This window comes from Netta rufina (assembly GCF_964035555.1).
Source record: "Netta rufina genome assembly, chromosome: 17".
NCBI classification, from domain to species: Eukaryota; Metazoa; Chordata; class Aves; order Anseriformes; family Anatidae; genus Netta; species Netta rufina.
The window spans coordinates 2349654-2374825 of NC_140141.1; the positions used below are offsets into that span (position 1 = coordinate 2349654).

The window sequence follows — 25172 nt, forward strand, 5'->3', positions numbered from 1 at the left end:
GCAAAGTATTACAGTTATTTAGGTATGTGATTTATTTAAATGACTCTTCTGAAAATATACACCACATTGTAATGTTGAAAGGAAATGCACTGGATACCAGCAATCTAGAGGCAAAAGCAGGACAAACTAGTCTTGGTGCTCATCTCCACAACCACACCTAGAGAACTGCAAGTAATAAACTAGCTTGGCCATCTGTCTACAAGGTAGAATAGACTGCAACACAGACACCTAAGTGATCTTATATTCCATGCTACTTGAGATCCACTGAACAAGAATTTTATCATAATCACAGGCTACAGATGCCATCTAGTTACATTCAACAAAATACCAAATATAATACAATCTTGTTTGTGCTTTTAAATGTCTATTTATTGTGCTAAAGCTTAGCAAAAAAAATAATGATTGTCAGAACAGTATGAGGGAGATTTAACTTTTGATGCCAGTCTATAGCAACAACAAGAAAAACAAAACATAGTTCAGATTCAGATTTAGTAGAAGAATGCAACAAAAAAATTAGCAAGAAGAAAAGTTGCACCTTTCCTTCGTTTCTTTGCTTTGGGAAGAAATTTAAGTTTAAAATTCATGTGGAAGTTCAAATGATGGCAGCTGAATATTTATAGAAATACTATATTTCTATAAATTCTATATAGAAATACTATATAAATAGTATTTTTAAATATGCCTAAAAAGATTAATTGTTAAAGACTAAAAGAAATTTAACTGGAAGATTTAATTGGGTCAAATGGAACATTCTGTTTCAAACAAAACTACATCTTTATACATTTTTTTTTTAATTCTGCTGAGAAAGTCTGTCCATATCAATTCTCAAACTATCATTGGCATTATTATTTCTGTATTTTAATCTACTCAAACAGTTGGAAACATCAACATTAGTATTTAGACAAATGCAACTTTAAGTGACTTTGGCAAAATTGAAACTCAGTGCCATGTTTTTATAAATTACAATGAAAACTGAGAAGTAGCACTGTGATAAAAAATGTCTTGGAAGGGATTTTCAAATTAGAGAATGAGCTTGGCAATGAGGTACTTAACAGTTTAGTTAAGAAACATATCAACTGCAACATGTAAGGACCTTGACTAGGAGTTACTTCAAACTAATTTAGTGTAGTAAAGTAGTGAGAATCACCAGTGACTGGAAGCGAAGGAAATCCTAATAAAACATTAATGTGTCAGTGAGAATGACTAACTGTTCCAGGTAATCCTCGAGTACTGTGTTCAGTTTTGGGCCCCTCGCTACAAGAAGGACATTGAGGTGTTTGAGTGGGTGCAGAGAAGGGCAACGAAGCTGGTGAGGGGCCTGGAGAACAAGTCCTACGAGGAGCGGCTGAGGGAGCTGGGCTTGTTCAGCCTGGAGAAGAGGAGGCTCAGGGGCGACCTTATCGCTCTCTATAGGTACCTCAAGGGAGGCTGTAGCGAGGTGGGGGTTGGTCTGTTCTCCCACGTGCCTGGTGACAGGACGAGGGGGAATGGGCTTAAGTTGAGCCAGGGGAGTTTTAGGTTAGATGTTAGGAAGAACTTCTTTACTGAAAGGGTTGTTAGGCATTGGAACAGGCTGCCCAGGGAAGTGGTGGAGTCACCATCCCTGGAAGTCTTCAAAAGACGTTTAGATGTAGAGCTTAGGGATATGGTTTAGTGGGGACTGTTAGTGTTAGGTCAGAGGTTGGACTCGATGATCTTGAGGTCTCTTCCAACCTAGAAATTCTGTGATTCTGTAATCAAACTGGCATGGGAATGTTCAATTCTCTGTATTTTGATTAACATGAAATTAAGACTGGATTCATTTCTGACATTTAAGGAAACCAAATATATTCTTGTATTCTTGAGCCAAATAAAAAGGGAGGAAGGAAGAAATTAAGATAGGTTGGAACTGGGGGAGGGGGAAGGGAGCTAAGAACCAGTTTGGAAGCTTTGGATTAAGTTCCTTTAAATCAAGAGATTTTTGTGACCTGTGCTCTCTAATTTGCTGTTAAACTTTACTTTCCCTTTTGTCACTTACCTTCTGCAGGAGTTCAATTTCCTGCTGTTTGGCGTTGAGAACAGCCAAGGCTTGCTCATGCTCCAATTCCAGCTGTTGCCGCCGTTCAGCAGCCTCTCGCATATGCTGTTTTAAAAAAAAAGAAAACAAAACTATCAGGAGACTTCAACATACTCTGCCTGTAGCCAAACATGCTGCCATTCACAGACATGCAGATGCTCATCTCAACATAAAAAACTCTGGTATCACTGACAAACAAGGGGGAATCTGAACAGGGTTTTAATTTGACCAGTCCTTAATAGGCATATTGCCAATGCTAAGCTCAGGTATTTTGACAGCAGTCTCTTTCAGAAGATATGACTGTCATTACCTACAGTATGGCCTCTGTGATGCACAAGTGAGCAGAACCCATTTTAGCCATTAGATACATACTTATATATGGCATTGTGCTGAAAAATTAAGCTTGGAAAAAAATTTGCTTGACAGTTCCCTAAAGGACTCTTTATCTAGGATATGGTTTGTGATTTGCCTTCCAAATGATGACCCAAAAGAAATAGTTTACCTTTCCTAATCTCTGATCATTAATTACAGTGAATTACAGAAAGCGAAACTAAAACTGTTAGATTTGGACAAAAGTCACTAGACAGTACTTTAAAAAGTTTGAAGAACAGTTACTACTCATGGTTCGAAGCAATATGAGACATGGTTCTTGGGAAAAGCACAAGCTGAACAATGTCAAGACACTCTGTAGATAGAAATCTTTTTCATTACAAGTTATATTATTCTCTCAATAGCATTATAACTTTCCAACAGCCTGTTTAATAAATGGGAGTTAAGAAAGATCTCTAGATTCTGATCTCTTCTCTGGCGAAATGGGTATTACAGATTTTTATTTTCAAAAACTATATATTCTTTCTCTAACGCTCCCAGAGCAGAGATACAATGCCTTATCTGCAGCACCATGAGTTATTACACAGAAACCTACTAGGAATCAGCACTTGGAAACAGAAGTATATGGCTGCAATAGACAAGAACAGGCCAAAACATTTCTTATTGTGTACAAGAGAAATTTTTATCCAGCGTATTGCTAACCTTTAATGAGCTGTAATTCTCTGCTACATGTTACTAAAAACAAAGAAGGATAGAACAGCGAGGCTGACTTCTCTCAATCTAGATGTTTGCAAAGAAAGCAGAATTGTCTCCAGTACTCCACCTGGGCTCTGCCTGGGGTTTATTTATATGATACGTTGGTTGAATAACAACAAAAGAAGGCTTTGCATTTAATCAGTTTTGACTCTCAGCTATGGCTTGTTTTCTAGGACTTTTTGCAAGGATTCAGTACTTTGGCTGTAGACACTTCTGAACTGTACATATTATACAAAGGATAAATGGACTTATTTCTAGGTAATATCTATTTTGAGTATTTAATAATGACCAAAAATAATGGTTCCAATTCTCATCTCATCTAAACGAGCATAACCTGTTTTGCTAATGAGCACTACTCATCATTTAAATTGGCACGAAGATACATTTACTGAGCTCAGCAGCTTCCATCAAGTCTCATGTAAAACTTGATACTGATGGAGCATCATTTCTTATATTCAAGAAACAGTGATACAGTCAAGTAATTTTCAGACAGCAACTCTATAAACATTTTAACTATAAAAAAAAAAATAAAAATAGAGGTCTCACTTCACAGTCTCAAGATTCAGTAACAGATTTTGTACAGCATATTTTGGTACTTCAAAATTCTTACTACTTTTACAGAAACTACTACAGAACATTTATAATCCTTTGCAGAGATCAATAAATAATACCGACCATACAGTGAATCTATAAATGTAATGAAGAAACAGATTGTGAAACATGATCTGTGACTCTCCCCTGCTTTTAATTGCTCTATTTCCCAAAATATGTATGTAGTGATCTGCAGTTCACAGATTTTAAGGCCATTTCGTCATCTATGCTAATCTAGAAGTCTCTCTCAGTGTTTCAGTACTGTTGTGATCTACTTAGTATTTAAAGGAGCACGAATCTCTTCACCCCAGCATCTGTCCCTTCCTTTGCACAGCAATTAAATCTCCCTGAAACCAGAATCCATTCCTCCCCTCCCACTCTGCTCACAAATTGGTTTTGTCTGCAAATCTGTTTTGCACTTCCTATCCACACATCAGCTGCTGTCATTTCCTCTTCCAAGCCTGAGGGGAATAGGTTACAGGAATGGAAGAGGACTGCAGTGATCAGTAGAAGAGTATCAGGGAGGAAGATCTCAGCTGCCGAATTCTTTCTGCTTCTTCCTTCAGAACTGACTTCCATGATGATAACATTGCCACCAGCAGGTAGGTAGTGGCCATCCATTTGTTCATGCTACCGACATTCTTAATGTAAGGCAGGTTAGAACTTCCTAAGCACATAAATTTGCACTTCCCTTTTTGCATCCTTTCTACAGGTCCTAATAATGTTATTCTAACATCATTTTAACATCAGAAAGCAAATCCACAAGTATAGAAAAACACAGTAAGGACTTCATATTAAAATAAAGAAAAAGGTGAATAACCCTCTATCCTTCAAAGTAAGTGTGAGGAAGGAACCTTTTAAGTGCATCTTTCAGATCAAAGGCAGGAATCCTACTATGGAGCAGAAAATGAACTGATGATACCGTCGATATCTTTATTTTCATTTAAACTGCTAAGCTAGACAGCTGTCTGGAATAAAATGTTTCTGAAATGGCTTCTAAGGACCCCAATATTTATTTTTTTTTTCAATCAAAAACTAATTATTGTTTTTCCAGCTTCCTCATGTGCAGCAGAAGGATGTGACAATGAATAGCCCACCCTAGCTCCAGCCCTCTCACTCCTCACACTGTACTTCCTACAGTCGCAAACAAAACACAGAAACCCATTACATCCTATAGCAGAGATTTTTACACTTCTAAAATGTGCAACCAACCAATGTTAAAACAAGCTCAAAAGGCTTTGAAGTACTAGAGTCTTGTAATGAGACAGAACTTGTACATGATGTTGAATGGGGAGCAAATTTAATTTTCACCCAAGTACACTGCTCAAAGGACTTGTCATCTGCACTTGCAGATGGGTGCACACCATTGCACTGACATGAATGGAAGAAGCTGGCTGAACACATCAGAAAATCAGTACTGTTCTGTGTGAGAGGCATTGTGAAGATTCTCAGAAGTTAGCTAATTCAGCAGTTCTTCGTCTTCTCTTTTCAGCTTTGTTGATACCTCCTGAGATAACAGAAAGTGTAACTGTATTTCTCTTTTGACAGGGAAACTAGGCTAAGTATTTTGCAAAATTTACCAGTGGTTGGAAAGCTGCAAACCATTTGTCAAACCACTAATTTCCTGAGCATATGAGGGCACACATGAAATAATCTGCATCTGTTTGGGTGTGCTTTAGTGCTGAAGATGAGATTTAGGATTTCAAGTCTGCTCAAGGTACTCTGCCAGATCAGAAGGGTTGTACTCAAGAGAGAGAACTCCAATATACCACTCAGTATAGAAGTTTTGTATTCCCCAGAAGAAAAGGAAGGAAACAACAGAAAAAGTGAATTACCTTCCAGTGCTAGAGAAAAACTTCCTGCTTGTTCCTGGGAAAAGTCATGTTAGTCTAAAGAGAGACAGCAGTGTATCACTCTCCTACTCAGTTATGCAGTTTAATTTTTCTTTACCACTACAGCTATTTCTTATCTGCACATAATAATAAGTTTATTCCATTGGTGCTAATTCTTCAAAGGTAAATAGCATATTGATAAGCCACACTGCACAATATACATAATAGTTAACCCTCTTTGGCATTACCTAGTATGTGATTTCAGTAGCTTGGATTTTCTAGAAGCCCCTGGAATAAGTTGGTTTATGCAGCAGTCAGCTCATTTTTGATAACCCTTTGGAGGCTCAGAAAGAGGGAGGTAACAGTTACCCTTTATTTCCATCTATAGTTGCAAAACGTTCACCTCATCTCTAGAGCAGTATCAAATAAAGCTTGAGAGAGGGTTTCAACCATGTATTTACCAGTGCAACAGGCCGAAAATAAAATCCCTCCTTCTCAAAATTCAGACCGCCAGCTATTTTCATCACTGCAATCATCTCCAAAAGCCACATATATTCTAATGCAGCCAAAAGCAAAACTATTTTTCCTCTTTTAGAGGGAGCCTGTTGTGAGTTTAAAGTCATTAACAAATCATATTTTATATAAGTGATTGTGCTCATGCAAGCATTGGCTGAAGCCTGTTAGTATTGTTAAAACATTCTGCCAAGAAAAATCTTGCTTGAAATTTAAGATCTCAGACCAGTAAATTTTATTTCCAACTCCCCCCAGTTTCAGGTTATCCATTCCTCCTTTAGTTGCTACTTCAGCAGTTTGGACAAGTAAAACTTGGCATTTGAGAAGATGAAAAATAAGCAGCTATTTGACAGCCTGTCAAGAAAGGTTCAGCACTGGATCAATGCTCCACTCTTACCAGACAAACATATTGTGCATTTTTCTGAATGCTCTGAAGTGCAGAGAGGAGTTTACAAGCATTTTCTCTCTCAAAAATTCTTGCTGTAGTCTACACCAGTGCAGTTCTTTTACTGATAAAATAGTGTAACTCCATAACATTGTTATCAGTATTGATATCTATCTATCTTCACTAATCTTAGTTGCTTAACCCTTGTCCAAGTATGACTTGGTGGCAACTCTCACCATCACAACTTCCATATATGCTACACTAAAGAAACTTGGAAATAGTTTTCTATTTAAATCAGTGTTTTTAACATGTCATATGCTTCCTTCCACTAGTTCCCTCTACCCATTCTCGTTGGACACCAGCTTGTAGTTTGTAAGTGACCTTCCAGACTCTTCTACATTACTCTTGATCCATCTGTTAGGTTTGTCTTAAAAGTTTCACCTACATCTTTATTTTGCCAATAACACTTGGGGAATTTGGTTGTTTCCTAGCTGAGCACTTTTTCCTTCCCACCACTAGAAATCTGTGCATTTTGTTTCAAAATGTAGAACTAATTGCCCCCTTGCATTAGCTGATAAGTGATAATCTCTTGGCTGATTCAATTTTCCCAGTGAATTTTACCCTTACTCTACCCCATCATCTCATCTTTATTAGATTCACCTGGTGAATTATCCTATTTCATGGAATCAGTTTGTTCTATGGCATTATGTACAATATACAACCAGGCAAAGAGAAGGACAGCATCTTCAACTACACAGTAAAACCTCTACTGAAAAATAAATACACTTGTGATTCAAAATACATTGCTGATTTTTTCCAAGTTGAAAAGGAGGCACCAAATTGATGATGTGCAAGCAACTGAATATCTAAGAATGGCTAGACACCAACATGCTTATATTCTCTAGAAGCATGTTAAAAGACAGGTGGGATGTACCAGGTGGGATGACTTTAATTCTTTCTAAGTAAGACTTCTCTAATAAGACTAGCAGGTTTTGCAACCCTGTCCTGATAACTGGATTAATTCCACAGAAGTAATACGAGTTGGTACCAACAGCTTGTTTCACAGGGTCACAGTAATATTTTGCAACAAGATAGATTGGCTGACAAAGCCCTCTTTAAAGGAAAATATCACGGAAGTTTCTCATGTTTCCTTCAACAGCATACTCACTCACCATCCTGTTCCTCTTTCTCATCTTGATTTGCCTCCAGTAACCACACAGTGAAAACCTACATCCCATTTCTTGTAGAGTATCAGATAAAGATCTCTCTCCTCCTGATAGTTTGAAATCCCTTGTAGGTACTTGGCCTACCATATTCCATACTTTTAATCATAATTAATAGAGGCATTCAGGCCTCTTGTTTGCAATGCACTTATGCTTTTGTGACTCACACAAGTGACAGAAGTACTGGATCATTGGACTTCACGGCATTATACATACCTTTAGGACCTGCTCTAAGTTCTCCAGCTTGGCTTGGAGCTGGTGTTTTCCCTTTACAGCCAAATCTCGTTCTTTGGTCACTCTAATAAGGGTTTCTCTAAGATGGTCATAGTCTGATTTCACCTAGAAAAATAAAAATGTGATTACTCCCCAAAGACCTAATTAATGAAGGGAAACATATAACTGACATAAACACCATTTCTGCATTGTAAAATGGAAAAAGAAAAGAAGTTCAAAGAAAATAGGGAAGAAATATAAAAGGTAAATGGAAGGGAATATTCTGTGATTAAATTGCGTGCATCTCATGTACCCGTATTTGTGAAACATTTTCTTTTGAAAGGAGCTAAAACCTAGCAATGAAGTTGTAGTTATGCATAAAGATAGCAAAGGTAAATAAATATACTATATAATAAACAAAATAAATGATAATTAAACAATTCCCAATTTCCCTGGATCTCAGAGGCATCAAAGATGGATGTACTATAAAGAGACACAGATATCTGAAGTGCAGATAGAAAAATAACTCATATGTATAAAACTTATGTGTTTTCCTGGACTACTTTTTAGTTTAACTTCAGAACAGAATCAAATGTATTATGGTGCATAATCAGCCTACACTAGTATTTGAAATGTGTCCATACAATTCAGAAACAGGTATTACTATGCAACCCTTGCTCTCCCTTAAAATATTTGCATACAGCAGTTTTTTAAAGGACAGATACTCATCATAGTAGGATTTGTTTTCCTGCTTAATTTGTGTGGTGCTAACTTAACCATTTCAGTATGAATAACTCCTTTTATACAGGATTTTGTGACTCATCAATTATAGTGATTATTTCATAAACACACACAGAAAATAAGAAAACAAAAGATTGAACTACTTTATCCTGCCATGGAAAAGTCCTTTCTTTAATTTATATCAGCTGAAAGTCGGATATATATGAAATAACCTAAGCATTTTATGAGCTTATGTCCCATACTGATGTGTAGCACTAAGATTCTTTTAGCTCATACCATATCAAGAGCAGCAATGTTTACTTTAAGAATGAAAACCCATCACTAACAGATACCTTGGTAAAAAATAGATAGTGTTCATGTGCTATTTCATAAATACTGCTCTTCCCTTCTCTGCAATGTTAATAGGATGTCAGAAGGCAAAAGAAAGAACCATAATATTTTTAGTGAACAATGTTCCAAGCAGTATCTGTTTTCCCTTGCTAACTGCAACGCAGTTAATGGAAGCACAAATGATGCTGGGATGATAACTAACAAAGGACTAACAAAGCATGTGAAGTATTGGGAAAACACATTGGCTTGCTTTAATCTTGGTGCAGTTCATCTTTCCGTCTAACTTCTGTTAAAGAAGTGTCAAGCTCTTTTTTTCTAATTACTGTAATTTCATTTTTTTAAAGAATGAAAGGCAATAAGCAATTTCTGACATGGGTATCTCTGAGAGGATTTTTTAAAGTGATGTTTTGGAAACTGATTCAGCCTTTCTATTTGCCTTTTGGCTCCAGTTTGTTAATTTGCAAATTTTTCCATGGACCAAATAATCTCAGCAGTTGCAGCCAGCCCTCGTATTTGTCTTTGTAATAGGGAACTTTAGAGTTCAGTGGACTAGAAAAAAAAAAAGAAAAAGAAAAAAAAAGAAATAGGAGAACAGAACAAATCATGTTTTCCACAAGAACTGATGCAATTATTGTCATCCTCGGGATTTTTTTTCCATACATAGATTTTTGTTTTCCTCTTCCCTCATTTCTTTATAGCTAAGGAAACTATTAGAAAATGGATTTTCAGAATCTATTAACTTCCCACATCCTTTGTATTGTCTTTCATTGCTTAGATATGTCGGTGTATATTGTTGAAGAATAAGGAAGTGGAAAAAGGAAGCAATGAGGTATCAGCATCAGCAGTGCAAGTTCGTTATCATTGGTGACAGTTAATTTACTGAGAATGAATGAAGTACAAAATTTTGACTAAGTTTCAAGAAAAGGTAATTTTACTTAGGCTTTGGTTTTCCCTGTCTCTGAAATCGTTGATACTGACTACTCCTGTGAAGTGTTTTCTAAATCTTAGTAGTCAGAGTAGTCTGAATAATTCTAGGGAGCTAGTGAGCACGGTACCTTTCTGCTGTGTGTTCTTCTCCATTGGCAGAGACAAGTCTATAGCAACAAACAGTACGTATCAGGCTGCTTATGTAATTTGGGAAGTAGGAACAGATAAAACCACAGATATTTAACACATCTTCTCAGGATTTTCATTCAGGATCACAAAGCACATACCTAGATTAGTTGAAGTGTAGGACCACCCAAGTGATAATCTGATTCTCTATGTTCTCTTTAAGCAGATAAGTTTTTGAACAATGTTCTGTGTACATTTTCATTTTCCAGGTTGGAAATAACACAACCTATTCTACTATTTGCCTTCCAATAATTACTCTTCATAATTTTAGCAACTTTAAATATTTCTGCAGAAGTTCCTATCAGGGCTTTTTCCTTCTGAATACTGTGTATCACAGAGCGGTGTGATCTATGTATTTATATAACCCAGCATAAAACCTGATGAGTCTATCATTTGTTTTGGTTTGGTTTTGGGCAAAATCTGTTGTTAAACACAAATGTAATGCTGCCTCCAAGCAGGCTGTGTTAGAGCATATGGGATATGCATGAACTTGAATTACACACAGAACACATCAAAACATCAATATTCCCAGTGGCAAAAACAGTTGACCTAAATAGAGTGCCATCATAAACAGTTCTAATTTCACAACAGAAACTTAGGGAACATTTTGATCTGTTATTTTTCTCTGTTCAAGGCATCAACCAATTTATTTTTCATCCTGTGACTTCCCAATTACTAAATGCACCCTCATTTGAGTCAGTTACGAATACTGCTGAAGTATGTTCCACTTTCTGAACTCAAATCCAGAAAACAGTTATTGAAAATCAGCAAAGTAAACTACTGTTTTGTTTTGTTATATGAGTGCTAAGCTCCACTTGGTGAAAGACAATTTCCTTCTGTGTGAACTATAGTTTTTCTTCACTGATATGCTCAGACTGAAAAATGTTCTCTGCCACTCACAATTTACTGTGTTGTACATAAACCACAGGTGCTGAGCTATGTCTACTGTGCCTGAATACAGAAAGGCACCTTTGGCCTTAATTCTAGACTTTGGTGACATGCTAACTTCTCACACCACTGATATTGTTTAGAAAAGATGATTCAGAAACTACCATGAAAATGGTATGATTTCAGGCATCGTAGAAATAAACTCTGAATAAATAATACCTATTCTCTTTTTATATAAAAACACTAACATATACATATTCAGATGAGCAGCAAAACAAGTCAAATGCCAATGTCATAGCAATTCTAAGGATACAAAATCTTTTCACAATTACTCCACTTCAAGAATGCAATTCTGTTTCTGTTATGCAGAGTGACAACACAATACTGCATAAATTCAGTATTGCCTTATTTTGTGGATTTAAAAGTAGCACAACTCATCCCTGCTCCTTTCCAGAGCTAAATTTCAACAACTACATTGTGCATACATGAGCAGTACTTTTATCTGTGCTACGCAGCAGAATGCATAAACATTCTCCCAGCCCCATTTGCTTGGATAAAGTTGGTCTGTTTTTCAGTCCAGTTCTCAAGGGGGAAGAACAACAAACTATTTTAAGCAGGTTTTCTCCTTCAGGGCTGAGCCCTAACTCTGTTAGAAATCTGCTCTGACCTCAACATTCACGTTTGCATAGTTTCACACTTTCTTAAAAGTAATCCAAACTGCATGAACAATCCATCCCTCAGCCTCATTTTATATGTGCATTGGGGGGGGGGGAGGGGGGGAGAGGATCATTCCCTCAGAAAACTTATTAGGCACATAGGAACACATAAGGTTTGCTAACGTTCTCTTCTCTTGCATATTCTTAAAATTGTTGAAGGTGGGAGGGTATGCTTGAAGGAAGTCTTTGATCCTACTGGGGCTGTGATATTAAATCAGTGGCACAGGCTTCCAGAATGTTTCCAATGTGACTTCAGCACTATTTTACAAACACCCATAGTAAGGCAAATAGACAAATCCTGACACTGTAATAGTAAAAGGTAATTTTATTACTAATTTAGTGGTTAATGTGACTAATGTTGACATTATTCCTTATATTTTAAATTGTTTTTACTAGGTTTTTCAATGCATCTCAAGCTCTTCACTTTAATAAGATACAAATGTTACCCATAACAAGTATTATTAACCACATAGTTCCTCACTTTCTGATTGTAAAAGGGCTTAGTGTCACCAATGTACTGACCCTTCACTGCATTAATGCTGCATGCTGTTTCTATGTCAGCTAAAATATAAAGCTGACTTTATGTGACTTGTGAACTAAATAGTAAGGGTGATGTGTAAACAACAAAGGTAAGAGAAAAACATTAGGAGAGGAAGAAATTCTGGACAGATGGATGAATAAAATTAAGCATGCTATGATCCTCATGGCTTCCTCCTAACATAAAGTATTATCGCACTTCTTTTTTATATAAAAAAATTTACTTTCCTCACCAACGAGAAATTCAGGTCTGCTCTGATACCAGGTGCTACATACAAAATTTAGCCATAGTTATTTCTGAATCTCAGTAATTTATCTTGTACTGGGGACTAAATCAGACCTTGTTTGTTTTGGAAATTCAGCACTAGGCTACTCAGTGACATATACACATCAGAGATATCAAAGCATGCAGCTACCACTGTTTTGCAAGGTTTGGGGATGGGCTTTCATCAAAGGCTATATGAGTTACAGCTTTTCTGATGTGAATGAGGTTGCTGAGCAACTCACTTAAGCCCTGTAGAAATCCCAGATTGGAGTTTTATTTTTAGCTATATGTAGTCTTGTAAAGTGGCTGGTTCATGATGTTTCTTCCACTGAATGCATATGTGATAAGGTAAGGCACATCAGTCTCTCCTCCCATACTACTCATGCAATGCAGTATTTGCCACAGACACAATCACTGTAGCTAAGAAGACATCTTTTGTCCTGTAACAGGAAGGGGAGAAAAAAAAAAAAAGAAAAATACTTGCTATTAAAATGTTTTTATAATCAGGACTTGGAATAGCTGAGACATGGACTTACGCCATGTGCCATGCTACAGGGAAAATAACAGCTGTTAAACAGAATTTGTGAAAATTACTGCTGGACAGCAGCGTTTCAATATTTTACTGAGAAATTAAAAAAATGCAATGGAAAAATGCAGAAGGGAATAAAAAAACACTGCTAGCTAGCAATCCTTTCTGTCAACATTTCTCAGAAAGAAGCAGAGATTTTTCAATCAAATCTTATCAAAATCACTGAAAAAGTCTTTTTTTTTTTCCCCAAAGGCTAATATTAATTTATGATACTAAGAGAAGATTCATCAGAGGAATAAAACAACTCTCTAAAGCCCATCAGTGTCTTACCTTTTCACTTGAAAATAACATTTGTTCGTAAAATACACTTTTGTAACCTTTCTTAATTGAAATATTTTATGTTTTCAAGCAGAAAAAAGCAAATCAGAAAGGACTGTCCATTTTTATCCACTTTGCAGCCTGATTCCTGTAACAAATGAACGTATGAGTTTTGTGCTTATGATGTTACCTGGTCATATTGCAGTGCTTTGTGGGACACACTTGCATACTGAAGGCTCAGGCGATTCGTTTCTTGCACATCATCCTTCAGTTCATTTTTCTAAAACACAAATAAAGGGTGTTATAGGCCATTTATCTCCATTACAGTATATCCTATTAAGTTCTTAAGGAAGCAATGTTTTTGCATTATTTGGTATTAACATACTATTAAGAGTAGTATCAGGCACACAGCCAAAGGCACTGAAGGTGCAGAAGCAGCAGATTAGCTTGCAATTACAGTTGGCTCTATCATAAAACCACATGTTTTCAGTAGATGATCTGATTAAAGATGTGCAGACAAAGAGAGATGACCTGAAATTACAGGCTTTTAAAATAAAACAACAACCAACCAAATAAAAACCTCCCTGCGGATGTAATAAGGAGCTCAAACTTGGCTGCCTCACTAAGAGTTGGGAAGAGACTTGGTTCCCAGAATAATGTTCTGACACTTAGATCTTTAGAAGGCATTTTCAGGGCAAAAGGCAATAACTGTGCATGCAATCATGTACACATTTTTATATTCATATATTTAAGTATACTTATAATATCTATTTCTTTTTATAGTATGTCTATTTATTATATATATATATATATATACACATTCAAATAAAATAATTTTTAGAGCCTGGGTAGAGCACCTATACACTACAGTGGCAGGCAAATCAGAAATGCAGATGGAAATCAATAGCTAAGTAACCTATGCCTAAACATCAAGGTATTAACTACAGCCTCAGGTATGTATTCTTATGTATTTACACAGCACTATAATAACAAACAAAGGAAAAGTAAATAAACCTCAAATACATAATCAAAGGTCAAGCTTGTGGGGGGATCGCACAAATCAAAACACCTGCAGCTCAGGAAAAACAGCAGAGTTTTTTGGTACTTCTGACAATTTCTTCTTTGCACATTAACAGAAATAGTCATCTGAGATTAAATCTCTCACAGTAATCACGTAAAGAGTGAAAGCATTTCAATGTTTTGAACGCATGGGAAAAGGTTATGCACTAGCCAGACCAGGAGTTTTTAGTTAGCTAGATTTTAAACATGAAGTAGTGAAATTGATCTCAGTAATTCTTTTTCTTCCCACCCCCTCCCCCCCCTTCCCCTTACAAAGTAACAAAAATCAATGCCCTGACTTCAGTTCCTTATGAAAGTTGTAACTTCATAACCAGCCATGCTGGGCAACCTTGAAATCTGTCCAACAGTGTGCATTACACATTATCTTCTGAAAACATCGATTACATTTGCCAATAACTATATTAAGGTGGGCAAAATTGGACCCACTTTTGAGTAATTTGAAATAACTTCTGGTTCTGCACCATTACAATCCATACGTTCAGCAGGTTATCTCCAGAGCTACTCTAATTCTGCTGAGGCCTTAAGAAAAACTGTTCAAGTTACACTTTATCATAATTTCTTTTTTAAAATTCCCGACATGAAAAAAAAAATTATTTTTTTTTTTTTTTTTTGGTTCACCAACATAAGCCCTAAAAAGAAGAGGAATTTAAAGATTCTGATATTTAAGTATTTTTATAGTACTTAAATAATAATAAAAATTTGCTATTTTAAGCATATCTTTCCTGAACCAATTTCAGAACTCTCTCCTTACAAGATTGTTTTGAATAGATAGTGTTTCCAATGAACAAAACTGTTTATCTAAATTGATTCCTAAGCATCGTTAGCTTTAAGCACCAGAAATAATGAAGCTCACAGATTTCTGCCTAATGGCTCCTTGATTCTGACATCCAAGAACATGTGACCTTCAAATGATGTTTTGTGTTATATGGTACATACAATTTTTTCTACAATTTATTACCTTTAAGGCCAAATGTGATTAAAATCAGCCACTGGGTTCAAAACATACAGGGCCAGATACACAGTATGATCGTGGGAATCATTTTACTATAGAAAATCAGATTAAAATGTCAGTTTTATAGAACACTTCACACAGAGAAGGCCATTCTGTGTTCTTCTCTGATTTTAATATAGCAATTCATTCTGCAGAAATGACTGCATTTCTGACCACACCCTTAATGCCAGTCTGACAGTCAAGTTTGGATATAAACAGTGAAAATAGTTCAGGCTAAGGAATGACACATTAGAGCACCATCGTTTTACAATATCAAAACACCTCATCATCAGTGGGAAGCTGTCCTCTTGACTGTTACTGCACTGAATCAAACTAAGACGACAAACTGCAGTCTCCTAGTTGCAGATATACCTATCATCTCACACATAAGGAGCTCTGCAATTATAATTTCTCAAGTTCTGTAAAATCTGTTGTTCAGGACGCAATTAAAAATGGCAGTCAGACTCTGAGATGCTAGACAGTTCTGAGGGCCAAAATGAGAAGAATTTCTTAGCTCACGTTACATTTTCAAAGGTGTGAATTAAATCAGTAAATTTTTTTCCAATAGGAACAAACTGCACCGAACAGTTCCTTAGATATGCAAGTAAATCATTGCATCCTATAAATTACTGAAAGTCATTTGTAAAGCATTTATGTTTATTCTGCATTTTTCTAGGCAAAAATGGGCTACAGTAGCTGCTCTGCAACCCTTGCAACTGCAGGCTTTTGTCAAGAGAGATTTGACATCGACTTTAATGGATCGATCTGCATTTGTTACAAATTGGTATTGCTCAGCTGATCTTAATGGAGAACAAGTGACAATGAGTTACCAGTTTTTAATTATGTTATTAAAGGAATTCAAGCAGAAGTGGAAGGGTGGAAGGGAGAGGAGAAAAGGAGTAACTGATGGCAATCTAGGCCAGCATCCTTCACACCCTACTTAAATTCTGCAGAATAGAAAACAGTTTATGAGAAGTGGCAGAGCAACTGGGCTGGCTGCTAATCCTACCTGAATAAAATATATTTTACCATCTTAGGATGAACAGAAGTAGGGCAGCAACCATCTCAGTTTCACTGGTCCTTAGTAGTAAGCCTATTTCTTTTTGCTTCGAGTTCTGTTCATCCCAGTGGCAGTCCTATTTTGCATTTGTCAGGATAAAGCATCACTTATGTTCCCCCTCCCAACCAAATCCATAAAGATCAAGAATCTCCTGACAAGTAGCAGGAATTACCAGCACATTTCTATCTTAGAAAATACACATAAAGAACAGGTAAGGAACTTGGATGCAAAGGTCCACTTCAGCAGTACTTGTAACAAGGGCAGAGTGTATTTATATACATCAGCAGTGTGCTTTGAATTGACATAAATACACGTAAGACTGACGATATTTGGATTACTTACTTTCAGAAAAAGCATTAAGAAACAACAAATAAACAACTCAAGGGTCTCTGTGCAATAACATGGTAAAAGCCACACTGAACTGAAGCCTTCTAAGTTTTAGCCAATTACTTCATCAGGCCACATCTTCCAGAGATGATCCAAGCCATAATTACTGCCAATTCAGAATTTCCCACAAGTTTAGTTTCTGTTGTTTGTTGACTTAAGTCATCTCCTAGCATCAATGGATCCTTACAATAGGGCTCTGACAGAAGAATCGTGGTAGAATCAGCTGCGAGTGCTTAGTTACTGCATATTATTACCAGTCATGTCCCTCTGCAAAAGGTTATCAGAACAGGACATGTCTCTTATTTCTCTGTCACCTCACGTTGCAGTCTAATCCTTTAGTCAAACTGATCATAAAGAAAGGTTTCAGCAACAATGCCCATCCAATGAGTCTGTGGCTTGCTGTGAGGACAATAATCTCCAAAGGGACAGGTATCCAGCTGGGAACAGTAATACTTTCAAGCACTGCAGTTAAATCTACAGGAATGCATGTGCCAGATTCCTAACACATCACAGTTATCTTAGGTCACAGTACCCAAATAATAATGGGTTGAGTTGCTAAAGCTCTTGTCCAACTCTGCAAGGATGGCAAGTTTACTCAAACTTCTGTAAAAGGTTTCTGCGACTTCCAAAATGTGACTGGGATTTTAGCAGTAATATGTAAGGCTCCTGCTGGTTGGATTGTGGAAAATATTGTTAAAAATATAAAACAAGTTGCCTACCCAGAATTTCCCGTTATACTCATATTAAAAATAAAATGGAAAAATACATATATATGTATTGCTGCTTCTCAACATAGTTGGTAAAGCTGGAGAAAGGAGGCTATTTAGGTTTGTGCATGTTCACCTCGCAGGAGAAACACTGTATGAAGTAAGAAGGAAGCATACAGATTAAATATTCGTCTAATTTCTGAAATTCTCCAGGGTACTCTCATAAAATAGTCACAGGAAACTGCTACATCTGGTGAATATATTTGCTTGCTATACAAGAATGCACAACAGCTGAACATGTATTAGCCGTATCTAATGTCCTGTATGTGGAGAAACCTGATGTTCACACAACTCACTGCTTCTGTGACCAGCTCATACACAATAAATGATTTCTAACATTCTGGGGTTTACCTTGACTCTATTTATTACTTATCTTTATGTAAAAGCTTTTAAACAGTACACTTCTCATGCATTTAAGTGTCAAATACTAGAAATAACTGCATGTAACAAAAAACAACAAATGGGAATACTGAAATTCACTTGCTCATAGAAAGGAAAGCAACAGATTAAAAAAATTGCTTTTCTCAGAGCATTCTTGGAGTAACAATCTACCTGATTTATAGAAAGAAGTTATAAATAAACAAAATATTCCCATGTTTGCTTATTATTTGTTATATTATAGAAGTCTCAGCTGCAAATCAGATCTATGCATTGCACAAATGCAGAAGAGATATAGAAATACAGAGATACAGAAATACAGCCTCAGTACTCCGAGTCTGTCTTTTAATTTAAGAAGGCAGAGAAGCAGTGGAAGAGTGATCAAGCCACTTGCCCAAAGTCATACTCCAAACCAGGTGGTTTAGTGACAGCTCCACTCCAAATCTGCCTTCCCACACACTACTCCAGTTGTTTGCCATGTCCTGAAAGCAACCTGTTATGGGATTAACGGGAGCTGCACATATTTATTGCCCAAGCAAGAACACAGGCTAGTTTCTGTATAGCATACATGAACAGTACTTCAACAGTTTCATTCTCTCTCCAAATTTCCCATAGCCAGTTTCTCCAGTGTTGAATACTTCCAGATGCTAACTGTACTCAGAGAAACACACTTAACTGTACTCAACACACATATCCTCTTCACACTAGAGAAGGAATTTCTTGTCTTGTGGCTGTGAATTACCACATGTTTTTTTGCAAATGACAGTTAAGAATTATATCACATTCATCACAGTTTGTGATTTGCTGTCTAATCCACTGGTTTCAGTGGTTTGGTCCCTTAATGATATCAGCTTCAATATTTTCTGGACTTGTTGAATATAAACCTTCAAAAAAAAAAAAAAAAAAAAGATAGAAGTTTATCCCAGACAACCCAGAGCTAAATTTCACCCAACAGACAATTCATATATTAAAAAAGAGAATTAAAGTCATGTACAGGAAATGGACATTTTACAGTTTTCTTCCAGGGATGTATATTGCGTATATGCCCATTTTACTGCAGCCAGAAGGGCACACAAAAGACTGTTTTTCTCTTCAGAGGAAATTCAACACATTTGATTACTGTGCCGTGAGTTGTCTTCATAGGGATCTTATGGTTGGATCCTGAAAGAGCTTTGAAGCTTCAAATACGTTTTAAGGGAGACAGATGTCTTTTTAAAATACTATACTGAAATAAACAGAATCCTTTCCCATTCCCTCTCCTTTGTTGACAGCTAGCACTGAATGCATTATCAGGGCAACACCTCCCACTTCTATTCTTACAACTGCCAGCTTCCAACAGAACCTCCGAGTCAACAGAACGAAAAGGTCAGCAAATACATAGGGCAGCCATCACAAATGACAGATTTACTGGCAATAGGCAGGATACGTGCTTTGTGCCTCCAGCATGTCAATGAATGCTAGGGCTTCTCCACTACAGCCTTTCCCCCTCATTTTAATAGCTCTACCAAAAATCTAAAAGGAACACACAAAAAGGCACCCCTCTCCTATTGCTTGCACTAAGAGGATATCTTGTGGGATTTTTCAGCTTCTTTTGGATCTTGACAGATTCAGATTTTTCAACTCATGACCAGTACCAGAATGAAAAACGAACCTGTAGAAAAGCACTCGTGCACTCTTCCCTCACCCTTTCTATTTTTTTAATACATATTACTTTTGACTTCCTTTTACAAACCTAATATCCTTTTTTCCTTTGCTGCTCTCTCCTTTGTTCTTAATTTATTCACTAGATGTAGCAACTCTGATGATTTAATTGTGCCTATGAAGCAACATTTTACTACAGTCCAATTAGGTCTACCATTTAACCTATGCAAATCAAACCATCACAGATGTTAGCAGAGGCAAGTAGAATAGAGATTAACAACTCATCAAGCCAGTTACTAGAAGACACAGTACAAAACATATGCCAAGACAAATGCTGACTGAATGTTAGCAGACTAATGTGTAAGTGAGAAGGAAGCGGGACTTCATACTTCCAATAAACCTTCTCACCCATCTCCGTAATCTTGACATTGGGTTCCAAACATTAGTTGAACCGTCTGTCACCCCTTCCTAATGACACTGCTACACAATACCCATTCAAACAAACAAAGGCTTGAAGCAGTCTAATTACTAGTCTGACAAAAGATAGCATGCATCCAGAAATTTTAGAGAAATAAATGAGGAAAATGAATGACAGACAGAAAAAAAATAGAAGTTGTATGTAGAATTATTGACTATCCCTAGGGAAAAAAAAAAAATATATATATATATATATTTTCACAGATTAGGATCAGCTGTGTACAGAACAAAACAAACCCCAAACTTTTTCTAACATATATAGGCAGAAATTGCACAGAGTTTAGATTGCTTCTGCTTAAGCTTTTTCACCAAATTAAATATGAGAAACATAAATCATACCTACGTATAGTCATGTATCTGGTGATATGCCAGTCAAGCATATATTCATGTCAGGACCATATGTAGAGCAATTTGCAAAAAGAATCTGAAACCTTGTCTTTAGCATGTCAGACAAAATTCCAAACAGCAAGGGTATTTCCTGCTGCATGTAAGGAATGCTTCAGGCACTTTCAGCTCAGGCATTTCAATTTAAGAAAACAACACTAAGGATGATCTTTTCAGAATCTTTGAAGTAAACAGAATCAGAAAATTGACAGCCCTCCCAAATGTATAAAAACACAATCACTCCTACAGTCTGCCATTTTTTAAGGGGTGCCCAGAGCACTACATGGATTTAAAGGCTCACACACCAGTACGTTCTTCATTAAAAAAAAAAAAAAAAAAAAAGAAAAAACAAGAGAGAGAGAGACAAATAACAAGAAGCACCATGAACATTCTAAAATAAAAGACATATTAGAAATAAATGTATTACCTTGTATATGAGTTGCATCTTTTTAAGTGCAGAAATGAAAGCAAAAATGTGTGTTCATAGTAGAGCAAAAGTAGAAATTCTCCTACGGATATAAGGACTAACTATAAAAATTCACGGTAGGAGGATGACTTCTGTAGATTTAATACAATCTGACACCACTGTCTGGGTAACAAGGTTCTACATTGCCTGGAGAAAGGCATCTGTTGCCCTGTGTGCTAGTTTGCTCATCCATCAATTATTTTTGTTTTAAAAAAAAATGTTATATGCTATTCATTTATCCGAGGCTTTCTTTCTTTGAGACTTGTTTTTGCTAGTAACCTGGACTGACTGTATTAGAACACACTGATTATAATCCCATATGATGGTTCTCTATTTTAATGATACACACAGAGAATCACATTACTCCAAGAGAAAACTGAAAACCACTAGTCCACAGGTACCTAAAGAAAAAGGAAAAATGAATAAACTGATATTTTCTCACATATTTTTGCCTTGTAAATGACTCATTCCTAAGGTCAGGTTCAACACCACCAATTCATTTTTTTCTTCTTTTAGGGGCTACATTTTAAAGGCAAAGATGATTCATCCTGAATAGTGGAACTATTTAAAAACTTATACAAGCTAACAGCATGTACAAGCTAACAGCGCTAGGCTGAAAGAGGTACAGCCTGTATAGCAAAGTGACATTAAAACCTTTTTGATTTTCTCTTTGCAATTAACATGGAGATGATGCTAGAAAAATGCAGGCTATCCCGCATAATTCTAACCACTATGTAATATAGCACTAAGCAAAGTAGAACTGGAAGCAAGCAGAAAAAAATGGCATTCACAAGATATGCTGCTGTTCTGTTACTGTTAATTCATGTTCTCACACACATTCCATTATATTTGGCATGCCAGTAAGATAAGAGTGGGATCAAAGAAGCACTAAAAGATGCAGAATGTCCCATCCCCATGACACAAAGGGTACGGTTCTATCCAGTACTGGCTTCCACCATTATCAACTTTGATAATTAGAAAGTTGCACTTCTAATAAGATACATTCCGTGAGTTACTGGAGAACTATTAAATGCAGTGAAAAATAATCATACTAAAGGCTTTTGTCTAAGGTGTTTTACTATTTCCTTGTGACTCTGACTTGTCATTCGTAAGTGCATGTTCTCAAGTAGTGCAGGAAAATAGCGTGACATTTTATGATGTTAGCATTTAAAGATTAAGGAACCCAATTTGTACAGAGAATGTTAACAGGCGTACATCATTTTATCTGCTACCACTCTTTGGACAAAGGAAGATGTATTTAGAATTGCTTCCATTTTAAATAAAATCCCTTTACAATTAGGTTTTCTTCATTTTAAAAATAGGAACATTTCCATGCAAATTATACTTTATTCTAATAAAAGAAAACAAATGCAGCTATACCCTCTAATCAGTAGGCTGATTTTAGCATAATAAACACTCTATAAAAATAGCTCTTCTTAAAAAGCTCTACCAAATAAGGAATACAGGAACTATAGCAATGTATTGGACTTGGAAATCACCACTGTCTTGGCACTACAGTGACCAGGACCAGGTGTTAAGAAGCACAAATAATTAATGCATTGTGATATTTTTCACTTCAGTAAGACTCTTAAGGTAAAAGGCTCTGCACTACCAACTCATTTCATTCACATTTCTTTTGTAGTATTATCTCTTCCTGTACTGGAACTGTTTCTCATAACTTGTTTGTACCATCTTTTTCATTTATTTATTTACTTTTTCCACCTTCTCAGATCTGTCAGCGCCACTGGAACACTGCTTTACATTTTAAAGCAGTCACTACTGTTTTTTACAGAGAGACAGGTTAACATCAGATCTCTCCGACGCTTTGGAAGATCCCCCTATTTTAGAACCCCACATATCCAACTTGATAGCTGCTCCTTAGACCACATCTATCATAAAATTGTTCACCACATTCTCCATCTAATTTTCTTCATCTGTGGCATATCCCATGAAAATGACAAAACCCTCTCATCTCTTAATAACGAAAATGGGTAAAGTGATAACTTTTGATATATGAAGTACAATGGGTTTATTATAGCATCCACACTCACTAATAAATAACACACAGCAGACATTCTAACTGCAGCTGTTTATAATGAATTACCAAATATGTGAGTTCCTGTCAAGACATTAATTTTTTGAACTTTACACCTACCGTGGCTGAAGGATGTAAACATCAACACAGTAAAAAAGCAAACGATCCCCAGGATACCATTATTTAGTATTTGCTATTATGTTTGTATTTTATGATCCCTTGTTTCCTCCATGAGGTACATGGAATGTATCTCCTGAACTCTGTAGTCGAGAACAAAAGACCAAATGTCTTTGCATACTTCCTGTTCACAACACAGAGAGAATGAAGTCTCTAGTAGCTGGCATTACTTTTTTTCTTGTTAGCTTCTGCAGAAAGTATCACGTAACACTAGCTAAATGGACAAAGACAGCAACTGTGTAAGTTTTCAGTATAATCTTTACAAACCTTTCCAGCATTTGTAATGGAATGTTTCTATTGGATAGCCGCTTAATTCCTTAATGATAAAATCATATCTAGTCTTGTTTTGGAAAAGAAGGATACAAATACATAGCTGATAACTGAAGAATCAGCTCAAGGCAATTTTAGGCCTATCAATTTCAAAGAAAAATAAGAAAAAACCCTATCAATAATGAGCTGTTTGTATACCTTCATACTGTAATACTTGCAGTCTAAGCTGTTCCAATAACTAAAATTAAGCTTTCAACAGTGACAAAATATTTTCATAGGCATAAATTTTAATAGAAGCTTCCTACTGAAGTAATTCTACCACTGACAGTGCAACTGTTCCCAAACTGGCCACACAGAGCAAATATACAATGTGCTCTGGCTTTTGGGCAGGCTACCACCCTGAAGACACCCCCCCACCTCAAGCTAATCAAACTACATTTTAGTATTTCTTTTAAAAAAACAAGCACATTCGTGTTCCACCATGCTGTCAGATAAAACCCTGCTGCTGGCAACATACACAGTCAAGAATACCACAAAAATACATTTCTGCAGCCTTTAGTAGAGAATTGATCTTAAACTTAGTATCACAGTAGTGTTTTCCTTCAGACAGTATTAGAAAGTTAATCAATTTGATTTGTGGGCTGAAGCAAAAATCAATATTTATTCTTTTCCTTTCAATTATTTTTATAGTCACTTCTCAATGCAATAAATGAATCAGTGTATCTGAGAGGCAGAGGGTCTAAATACTCATTTACTATGGCACATTTCTAGTTCCTTCAGGGGTAATTTATACGCAAGTGAAAGAAAGAAATAATCTTAAATTATTCATTTCCAAGGGAAATGAGTGAACAAGGTCCTTACTCTTGAATAAAGACACAAAGGAAATGCAGTGCAAGCTAAAAATGAACCCCATTTGAATGCTGGTATCAAACTGGTACTGTCTGAAGGTGACATCCCTTACTAACCCCTTAAATGTATTTTCTTTTTGATTTTACCATCATATTGCATAACTTCGTGTTTCACGTCTCCAACCAGTAGGAAAATTTTCTATTGCCTTGACTGAAGTGGCTGTCACAAAGACCAAACTTAATTTTGTCAGTCAAACCAAATGCAACTAAATATTTAAAAATAATTTAAAATGTATAGTATGTTTGTTTTTCTGTTTTCTGCACGTGCCCGAATTTCCACTCAAACGTTGTGATAACTCAAAAGAAATTGCTATTCACATTTTCCACTTACTGTGATTTCACTAGTGGAAGAACAAACAAGACACACCAGCTAGGAAAACATGAGCAAAGTTACTCTGATCATCACTGGAGCTCATTAGGGATAAGGATGCAACAAAAAGCATCTACATAATTATCTATTACAGCATTAAGGCTTCTATTTGCTGATCAGCAGAACATACAGAAGACTAGTGAACTGCAACATGCACTTGGAGATCTCTCAGCGGAATACGTTACATAGGAGCTTCTAAAGACCACATACATGTAGGTTAATATTCTGCTAACACAACAGTTGCAGACACTGCTGTATAGGAAAAGCTCATGGAGAGATCTTGTTAACTTTGATTAAATAGTCAGGCTCATTGTGCTATTTCTTATAATAGAATTTTCTTATTCTTATAGAAATAGAACAAGCCTTTTCTTGTTTTATTTCACTTATAATCAAAATACAATTAGCTAGATCAGCTTTCACAAATATTTCTCAAAAAGCTTTCCTT

General features: G+C 36.3%; 1 protein-coding gene across 7 annotated transcripts in view; it reads right to left on the reverse strand.

The window, feature by feature from the left end:
* RIMBP2 (RIMS binding protein 2) overlaps positions 1-25172 on the reverse strand; it is a gene marked incomplete at both ends in the record, with an annotated part of 144445 nt that overhangs the window by 47993 nt on the left and 71280 nt on the right. For 5 of the 7 annotated variants that reach the window (XM_084296977.1, XM_084296980.1, XM_084296979.1 and 2 more), the window contains one exon: positions 2018-2119. In XM_084296977.1, coding sequence (XP_084153103.1) covers positions 2018-2119 — 102 coding nt within the window. Of the gene's footprint in view, positions 1-2017; positions 2123-7902; positions 8026-13526; positions 13617-25172 lie in introns of those variants that run through there. The other 2 variants (XM_084296974.1, XM_084296976.1) reach the window with 1 other exon arrangement.